The sequence below is a fragment of the Montipora capricornis genome, chromosome 13 (assembly GCF_036669925.1).
Source record: "Montipora capricornis isolate CH-2021 chromosome 13, ASM3666992v2, whole genome shotgun sequence".
Taxonomy (NCBI): Eukaryota; Metazoa; Cnidaria; class Anthozoa; order Scleractinia; family Acroporidae; genus Montipora; species Montipora capricornis.
Genome location: NC_090895.1, coordinates 21,809,805 through 21,819,804, shown reverse-complemented (window position 1 = coordinate 21,819,804; position 10,000 = coordinate 21,809,805). Strand labels below are relative to the sequence as shown.

At 39.6% G+C, this 10,000-nt stretch overlaps 2 protein-coding genes across 3 annotated transcripts in view; one reads left to right on the top strand and one right to left on the bottom strand.

Annotated features, from left to right (window-relative positions):
- LOC138030101 (uncharacterized) overlaps window positions 1-10,000 on the top strand; it is a 239,501-nt gene that overhangs the window by 135,700 nt on the left and 93,801 nt on the right. The window lies entirely within an intron of this gene.
- The window catches only part of LOC138029484 (fibroblast growth factor receptor 3-like), a 37,418-nt gene that overhangs the window by 16,606 nt on the left and 10,812 nt on the right, over window positions 1-10,000 (bottom strand). Inside the window, exons 3-5 of the mRNA XM_068877206.1 lie at window positions 3,333-3,575; window positions 2,722-2,958; window positions 2,147-2,235 (exon numbers count right to left, since the gene is read on the bottom strand). Coding sequence (XP_068733307.1) covers window positions 2,147-2,235; window positions 2,722-2,958; window positions 3,333-3,575 — 569 coding nt within the window. The remainder of the gene's footprint in view (window positions 1-2,146; window positions 2,236-2,721; window positions 2,959-3,332; window positions 3,576-10,000) is intronic.

Here is a 10,000-nt window from a genome sequence, read left to right as displayed (position 1 = left end):
CTGCCGGATTCCACAGGACTTCCTGTACGGCGAGCTAGTCTCTGGTACACTGAGACCTTTTGGCCGACCCAAGCTGCGCTATAAAGATGTCTGCAAGCGCGACATGAGAGCTCTGGACTTCAACACCGAGAGCTGGGAGTGCACAGCAGCTGACCGTAGCAGATGGCGCAGTGTGCTGAAGAAACAGTTGAAGCTGTCCAAAGAGAAAATCCAGAACCTGGCAGAGGACAAGAGAGCCAGACGGAAGGGGCGCACACCCGGAAACAACCGGCGACCACTCATACCTGCATCCACTGTGGCAGAGTTTGTCGCTCCCGAATTGACCTCACCAGTCACAGCTGAAGCTGTTCCAGCCGTGGAACTACCGCGGCATCCAGCTAGGGAGCATTATCATCCATGGTCGATACTGACCGACTGAGGACTACTACTAAGAATAATTCACGTATAAATGTCTCATCAAATCAAGTCCTATTGGTGTCGAAGACGTACAATAATCTTGAACAAATTCGCTAAATTTGCTACTAGTAATAGTTTTCGCTACATCTGCCCACACCTAACATAATATGGATGGCAGTTGAGGTATTTTCCAATTATGTTGTGGAGCACATTGTGATGTCTTCATATTATGCTACGTGTAACTCAGTAGGTAGGTAAATAAAAGTGAAAGATGCAAGGAGCTTTCAACTTCTGAAAGCACAAGTGATATTAATCCTTAATTTTACGAGGACCAATTGCAATTGCTTGTTAATAACATAGAGGGCAAAATATTTCTTCAAATTGTTGATCCACCTCGCAAAACAATCAGCCAAGCGGAGTCAAAACACCCGTTCGCTCGCAAGCACAGTAAACAAACAAACAAACAAACAAATAAGTCAACTACTTCTTTATGTCCAAAACGAGTACAAATGAATGCTATTTATATCTAAAGGAAAGAAGAATTTGAGTTTCATTCCTGACCAAATGCAAACGTAAAGCTTGAGTTTATATAATTCACCTGTGCTTTTGAGGTTTCTACCCCTTTGAAAATAAGAATCCACTTAAAAACACGCATCCGTAAAAAAAAGCAAATGGTTTGTCCACAGAAAGAGCTTCTTCCAGCAAGGTTGAGCTACTCGTTCCTCCCATAATGGAAAATGTTCTGAGACCTTTTTTGGTGAGCTGCAAGATGCCTTGGAAAAAACGTGAAAGCCCTTGACGCGTGGAATCATCGTTGTTTATCAACCTCACCATCTCGCTACACCGGGTACCATGCAAATCGATCCAAGTTTTTTAGCTTTTCATGAGAAAATATTTTGCTTTTCCTCTTATCACTTAAAAATTCACCTTCCGGAGTATCTAGTAATTGATCCTTAATGGCATTTTAGGGAATGCAACGCTTATATATTCAAAGAAAAACTTCGAAGAAGACGAAGTTGTTTTGCTGAAAATGAAGAAACCAATTGAACGTAGAAGCGGTGCGTTCAGCCAATCAGGGGCGGGTATTTCTGGCCTTCGAACAATCGTGAGCGAGTAATTTTGATCTCTTCACAAGGAAAATTAAGAAATTGCCCAATCAGCATTCAGTAATTGTGCCCTCTATGTTATTAGGTTATTAGGGCAGTAAACAGTTCGATTCTGCATTTCAAATGACATGAAAGCGAAATGCTGATCGCTTTCCAGAAAGTTCCATGGAGAGAGATGACGTTGTTTGCATTCGCGTTCGCTAAGCCAATAACAATTCGCGCTCGTTTGTTTTTGTTCGATAAGCCAATTAAATGTTTAGCATTTTGTTTACGTTCTGTTTTTACGTTTTTCAAGATCATATAAAAGTCGCTCTATCAAAGATGCACGCTGTAAACTAGCTAGTTTGGCCGGCATGTTTGACACAAGTATACAAGTATTGATTACTAGTATTATTATTATCATCATCATCATCATCATCATCATCATCATCATCATCATTATTATTATTATTATTATTATTACCACAGAGTTTCAAATTGGCATACATGGCGCGGTGGACGGTCGTACGGTCGTAAGGTGATCAAAACTAAATTTTCTCACACAGATTTGTTACCATATTTTTGTACTAGTGGCGCTCCGCTATAAATATCAAAAATGATGACGGTTAAATCCTGTAATTCACTTGGATAGTTAATGTTATTACCTCACTCTGAAGCGTCTTCCAAAGAGAATCTTTGTTTTCACATTCTCCAATTGTGCTGATTGTTAAGTAAATATTATACCCTCCGATAACTGTGATAAAATCGAAAAAAAGCCTTGTCAAAAGAAGCTATATACTTATAATTAACATTTGCTTTAAGTACAGCACAACTATGCTCTGGATACCAGCTGAGACACTAAATATTTGGACATGGACTTAAATTTTGATATCTAGCTGACGGGTAAAGAAAGTTCTGGGCATGTTGTATGTTATATAAAAGCCTTACTTTAAAAATTGCCTTTTACGCTTTCCGATCGTTAAACTCGAAGATTATTAGCAAAACACTTTTCACCTCAGTCCAAGAACCCAAAAGGAAAAAATAAATGGCTTGTAACTTACAAGCAACCGAGCTTTCTGAATCACTTCCCACGTTATTCACGGAAGTACAGGTTTAGAGTCAGCCCGTCGAATCTGCACTCTAGAATCACTAAGGTACTGGCTATTTCCTAACAGAACACTACTTCTCTCCTCCGCGCATCCAAAAATAAACTGACAATAATTAATGTCTTGAAACTTACTGAGAACTGTGGTTCTTGAATCATTTCCCACGTTATTTACTGCAGTACAGGTGAAGTTAGCCCTCGAAGTCTGCACTCTAGAAATGCCAAGGTACTGTCCATTACAACAAATACTTGGAAGATCACAAGGACTCCAGTAAATTGAAGGTATTGGATTTCCTTCCACTTCGCAGTTGAGTGAAGCAGTCTGCTCGCGCTGGACATAAAATTTACTTGTAAGCGTAACCATGGGACGAACTGTCTAAAGTGAAACGAAAGAACAAGTTACCAGGTTACGTTGAACTTAAACCCGCTGTCTCTCTGCCCCTTCACAGAAAACAAGTAACTTTGCATTAAAAGACGTTATTCTTGGTTTTCACATGACGTCACGACCGCCATGTTGGTGCCCAAAACAAAGAAAAGGCGGCCATGTTGGTGCCCCGACCAAATCATCGGGGAATTTAACTATATTATTATGCAAACGCTTCCTTTTGTTTTCGTTGAAAAACATGGCTGTTGATCACGTGAGTGAAAACCAGCAATATGCATGATTCGTGTTAATGTCGTTACGCCTTCAACATTAGCTAGCCGTTCTGAATACAATTATCTTCCTGAATGACTACGTTACTCACACAAAACATTAATAAAGACATCCTTTGTCAGAGGATTCCCAACACCATTATCGGCGGTACATCGGTAGTGTCCTGCCTCCTTTTTACCAGTGATGTTGAAAGGCATGGTGACTGCAGTGTTATCAGAGAGTCTTGTCCAGGTTATTATTGGTTTTGGTTTTCCATCCGCTGAACAGTTCAAAGTCAATTTAGCAGGTGCTGTTACCATTTGGTTGCTTGAGATGACAATATTACTTGGAGAAGCTACAAAAGAATTGAAGAAACCCAGTTGCTGTCTCAATTTATGCAATTATGAGTATATTTTCGAACCAATTTTATATACAGTTTTGTCAGTAAATTCTTTGATTAGGAACGAATTTTCGTTTAACATAAAGTTGTCTTGTCACACTAGTCAAAGCTCCCTTTTTCATCTATCTTCAGTCCAAAGTAAAAAAAAAATCAAGATAATTCTCCTTAAATGGTAAAGCTTGTGAGCTTGAAAGCTCCCCGTTTGTACACAATTTAACCAAACACCTGAAAGAAGACAATCAGTTACTGACAAAACGAGGCCGATTTCAGTGAAATCGGAACCACGGAAGATACACGAATTTTGCTGCTCAGGGAGAGAAGTCTAAACCCAGCCCGCAACACACGTGCTATCCCTGCAGGAAAACTTAAAGCTACTCCCGCTCTTTAACCAATGGTTCTTAGGTCGCACCGTTGCTAAAAAAAAAAATCCAATTCTTTTACAATTTCGAAAGAGAAAATGCAGCAAGATTAAAGAAAAGAAAATAAAGGAAAGTAAATGAAAAATCCCAAGATCTCACTTAAAGTGCTCATCACCATTTTTTTTTTGTTTAACTGAAAAAAAAAACCCTCCGCTGAAAATAATTCTTGAAAATAAACCCGTTTTTTACACTTCCAGGCATTTTTTCCCGAGGCTTAAGCCGCTTTTACACGTTGAAACTTTTAGCCGAAACTTGTGTGCAACGGCGCTGCGAAACAGTGAAGTTTCAGGAGGCATTGCACTGTGTTACACGGTCGATTTTGTGAAACTTTTTTGAACCTCTGTTGCGAGACAGGTTTCACGAAAAGTAGAACCGCTTTCTACTTTTGTAAAGCCGCTTTTACACGTTGTTACTTTCAGCTGAAACTTGCAATTGTGTGTTCGGCACTGCAAAAAATGTTTCAGCAGGCGTTGCACCGTGTAACCTAAAGGTCGAAACTTCTTCAGGAACGTTGAAACTGGTCTCTAAATGTTATTTACATGGCCTTAGCCAGTTTCTGATTGGCTCACGCAGCGTAGCGTAACAAAACCGAGCGAGACCAGTTTCTCGAAGTAGTGTTACACGGTGAAACTCCTGTTTTTTATTACCACTACGACTGCTGAGACCGTTGCAGAAGTAGAAAGCGCTTCTACTTTTTGCCAAGAGCCACAATGGCTCTTGTTTTCGCGAAATGTGTCTCGCAACGGAAGTTCAAAAATTAAAAAGTTTCACAAAACCGACCATATTACACGGTGAAATGCCTCCTGAAACTTGTTTCGCAGCGCCGTTGCACACAAGTTTCAACTTGTAACAGCGGCTAATGATATACATGAGAAAATTACTGGCTATTCTGATTGGCTGCGAGCAGTACAGTTCAAGTGTAACACAGTGCAAAAAGTGTAATATCAGTGCAAATTACACTGTAATATCGAAATTCTGGATTATAATTCGGTAATAAACAACAGGGTTTGGTTAGAAACAATCAAATCTTTTGTTTGGCGCAATTTATGGCTCAATTTTTCCCTGATTGCGTGATACACATGCTTTTCTTCTGCTTAAAAAACCATAACGATTACCGGCAGTTTTCTCAAATTTGATTGGTGCACTAACTGCTTTATTTTTCACTAATTATTGTGTAGGGCTGAAATCGGACAGTGAAATCAGACAGTTGGCTGCAACCGGATACCTGAAATCGGACAGTTACATCAGCCAATCATATAAAGTGCACCCAGCTTGATCCACCAATCACAGAATCTATCACAATAACCATAGCAACAACCACCTATCCTACCAAATTGGGGATTTTCCAAAATCGATGAATTTTGTAACATTAGACAGTGAAAAAGGAATGCCTTTGTTTTCTCGGAAATTGTAACGGTTATGATTAATTGGTGACAGGACTTCGTGTCGTCCAATACGGTCGGTAAACATACTCGTGATTAAATAAATCGGACTCCCGCTACCAGGTCGTCCGATTGTGTTAATCACTCGTTTGATTCCTGGCCGAATCGAACTCCACTCAGTCCTATTATCATCATTAATTGACGGTTACGTGAGCAAATACTAAAACCTGTGCACAGATTAAAACTGTCGGATGAAGTCATTTGTGGCCTGGGTTTTCAGTTCTACAAGTTCGCCCGGTACATGGTGTGAACTAAGCCTGACTCTATCGTCATTGTGTTAGTCAAAGCAACAGAGTCCAACAAAGAAGATCATTTAGCGGAGTATGAACTTATGAAACAGCTTCAACATCCTAATATTATGCGATTCATGGGAGCTGTGACGCTGTCAGGTAAGCTTTGTTGTTGAAAGAAGTTAGATTTTAGGCGTGGTAACTCATCTTGTTTGACAAAGTATGTTTGGACATTAGCAGGTCAAGGGCCGGTTGCTCGAAGTCTGGCTAACGGCGTTCACCGTTGGTAAAGAGGTGTCAAAGCCTATAGGTTTCCATGGTATTCAACGGAGGTTAGCGCTAACCATGCTTCGAGCAACCCGGGCTAGGACGTCAAACCAAAGTAAAATGAATTACCATCAGTTTTTAATTAGATGAAGAGGACGATTACTATGATGGTGATGATGATAATGATGATGATGATGATGATCGATGATGATGATGATGATAATGATAAGTGAATTGTAGGTTGCATGATATAAAATCAACGGATTTCCAGCACAACTTCCGAAAAGATTAAAGAGAAAAATTCAAACATGCAGCTCACTCAGTACAAACAAAGTCTTCAGCAAATGAATTTGATTATCAGCAAGACGCTCTTTAATTAGAAACAAACTGCAAGGATTGATTAAACTAAAGCGATGTTCAGATTTGCTAAGTACGGAACAAAAGAAGTAAATGTTTCTGCAACCAACTGAAATCTGTAGGGCTCATGACAAAGGATAACGTATCGCTGAACATCGCTTACTGTTTACAAATAAAATCGATAGGTCACCAAGCAAGAAATGATAGTTTGATTTTTTACAGGTTGTTGGCCGGAAATAACGTGAATCTACGCAATTCAGGAGTGACGTACAAAGTGAGACCAGTGGGCCAAGGAGAGTGAAACACTAGCGTAGCGACAGAGAAAACTTGAGGAAACCATTCCTGTAGGTAATGAACGCTATATTAAAGGCAAAGGTTCATTTGCTTTATTTTCACGTGTCACGCCTCAGTTTAAAGGTTCCATTTTGTTTCTTTCATTGCGAGGATTTCTTTCCTTTACATTTCTTGTAGTTTAGGTTTCTGTTTTTTATGGTGGCATTCCCCAAAACATCTGTCTCATCAAAATTATGATCGGAATTTCTTTAGCATTTAGTGATTAGTTTATTGATTACATTGTGTTTCAGTTTACGTTCGAATACAGGGCCGTAGTCAGTATGAGGCAGACCGAGGCACTTGCCTCGGTCATTGTTTCGTGAGATTTTAAAATAAAGCGTGATTCCAGTGTTGTCTTTAATATGTAATATGCATCGTAAACACTTAAAATACTTCCGAAGATAATTTAACCACGGACATTGCCTCAGTCATATTTTTTTTTCTGGCTAGGGCCCTGGAATATTGTCAATTAAATCACCGCTAATCAAAGTGGGTTATCTGTGATACCTTTGGCCTTATTCGACCAGTAAGATAACCGCTATCCAGCTCATCGCGACGCGTTGTCTGACTTGTGACTCCGCGCCTTTCAACAGACGCCGTAGGGGCGCTACATGTAAGTAAAATTTAGCCACTGAACTAGCAGCAAAGTTTCAAAATTAACAGTGTTATGAACAATGCGGTGACCTCCCTCTATGGGTAGTTAACATGGAGATCGTGAAACAATCAAAAGTTGGCATCTGCGGATGATGATTGTACAAAGAACAAAGAACAGCTGAAAGAAAGAGAAATTTCAGGCATTGCCAACATACCGCTTCTGGGAGTTCTGTACTGACGATTTCATCATGTTGTCAACATGCAAGATTTAGATTAATTATCTTATTCATAACATTTCTAGAGGACTAAATCCAGCAATTTAAATCTTTAGCCACTATTGAGCTTTCACTCACACCTGAACTTGAGTTTCTAAATCGGCGAACGTCGCAGGGGCACCCAGCGAGAATATAGTTCAAAACCACTTAGACATAGCATAGTTAAACGTATTTTAGTATTTAGACGGTAGGTATAGGCATATTTTTATCCCCTACAATTTTTTCATCTGTTCGGATTTCCTAGCTGAAAGTCTAGTGATCCGAAAATTATAGGGATCAAAACTTACCTTTTCGAAAATTTCAGCCAGAAAAAAGGCTCCCGAAAATTCTAGGTGACCTTTTTAGGGTAAAATCTTCGTTAAAAATGGCAATTATACCGTTTTTCAGAAGTTCGAAAATCCTAGGACAGGTAGGTAAGCAAGAAATTTTACAACAAATGTTCCGAAAATTCTAGATCTCAAATCTTCTTCCGAACAGATATTTTCCGAAAATTGACGTTGGGTGCCCCTGACGTCGTTGAAAGTTTCACACTGAAACCCCAACACAGCTCCCATGGCTTTGGTTGCTCCATTGCACGTTATAAATCCGGATTTTCATAGAATTCTGTTAGAAATGAGGCTCTTTGAAGCCTCGCGCGCGCAGAAATCCCCTCCACGCAACGACAATCAACACTACGGCTGAAAACGCAGTTTCGGTAAAGAGGGAGGTGAAATGTATTGCTCCAAGGGATCAAGTGAATCGCTTTCAGTCAATGAAATCACCGCCTCGTAATTCTATTGTCCATTTTGCGGCACCGAACAAGGTCAACCGATACCTTTCAGGTATTCCGAGTAATTACCCAATAACTCAATTTATTTTGACTCGTACGGCTACAATACCAATTAACAAAGATAGAGATAACGTGGATTTTGCAACAATTTAACGTTTCAGTCAGTTTATCCCAACATAACTGAGGTGTAAAAATTTCTTATTTAGCATTGCTTTTGTGTTCGACATGTTTACCCTTTACGAGATTTTAGGTTTGTGTTCACAAGTTTGTTTTGCATCTGGAAGATGTTTATATTTTCAATTACAACCTCTCCCTAGGGGTTATCGCGCATGACGTTAACCAATGAAATCCCCGCGTCCTAATTCTATTATGCATTTTTTTTCTGCACTTCCGGTTTTCAAACACATTTTAAAACTCGGTGTACCTTTAGGCATCCCGAGTAATAATTATCGAATTCTAGTGATCCCGAACTGACTTCCCTGGATCAGGTTTTCATTCGGATATCCGCAAGTTGCCATTGTCACATTATCACGGTTCAACTTCTCAGTCATCCACTGGTGTTTTTTTACCGTCTACATGGCGAATTCGCGGCCGATATATCAATAACGATTAAATTACCAAAACTACCTACTAGCAATAAAATATACACATTCAAGGAAAGAGAAGTAATAGCACTATCCGATTGCGAGGGATTCAATACAAGCTCGAGACACACGACAATCAAATGGAGGTTTCGTATCATACGAAACCTCGAACGACGCGCGCAATGCATGCCATTTGACAGAGAGTCGTTAAAACCCATCGGCTACTTTCGAATAGGCCTTATTCACGATATCCGCCATGTTGGTTTTCAATGGCAAATTAGCCATGTGTTATGCTGGGGGCAAACATTGGAAAAAAAGGCCAATTGCGGAAAATCGGGTCGTCGAAATATTGAAATAACATTGCTAAAAGTGCATTTTAGAATTTAGAAGTAAGTACCTTTCATAATAGTTTTATATCTTTTGATTGCCTTTGACATTTTGACTTTCTGCTTCGTTATCTGCTCATTTTTGCACTAAAAAAAAACATCGAAGTAACATTCAATGAACGTGAAACAAATCATCTGTGTTGCTAAGATGTTTGTTATAACCTCTCGAACTTGTGTTGTTTACCCGCTCAGAAGTGTGTAGCTAATTTGCATGATAATAGCAAATCCAACATGGCGGCCATCGTGAATAAGGTCCGTTGTGCACCAACAAAAGAACAGAGTCGAGGTTTAGGAGAATAACTTAAATTTTCCTTTGCTTTGAACAAAACAAAATACTAATTATTCCCCTGGGCGTCGACTCTCTTCTTTTGTTGCTGCATAACAGACCTTTTTGCAGATACGGCGGCTATTTGGATTCAGTCTATTGCTTCGAAATGCTCACGGGGCAAATTAATATGTATATGCCCCCTGTGCATCCCATAATAGCCATGTAAAGTAATATAAATCAAAATGTCTGCAGTAGCTGCAAAAAGGTCTATTCGAAAGTAGCCTAATAAAAAGAGTATTTTCGGATTCCTGTGCTGTTTTGACCTTGCGAAGCGGTATATCGAAGTGCTGGGCTGATGACGTAGTAGTGGCAAAGTAAGTTCTCTTTTGTGATAAAAGACAATGTATGAAACGAAGCTACCCTTCAAGAACAAGAAGAACATTTCACTAACATTTC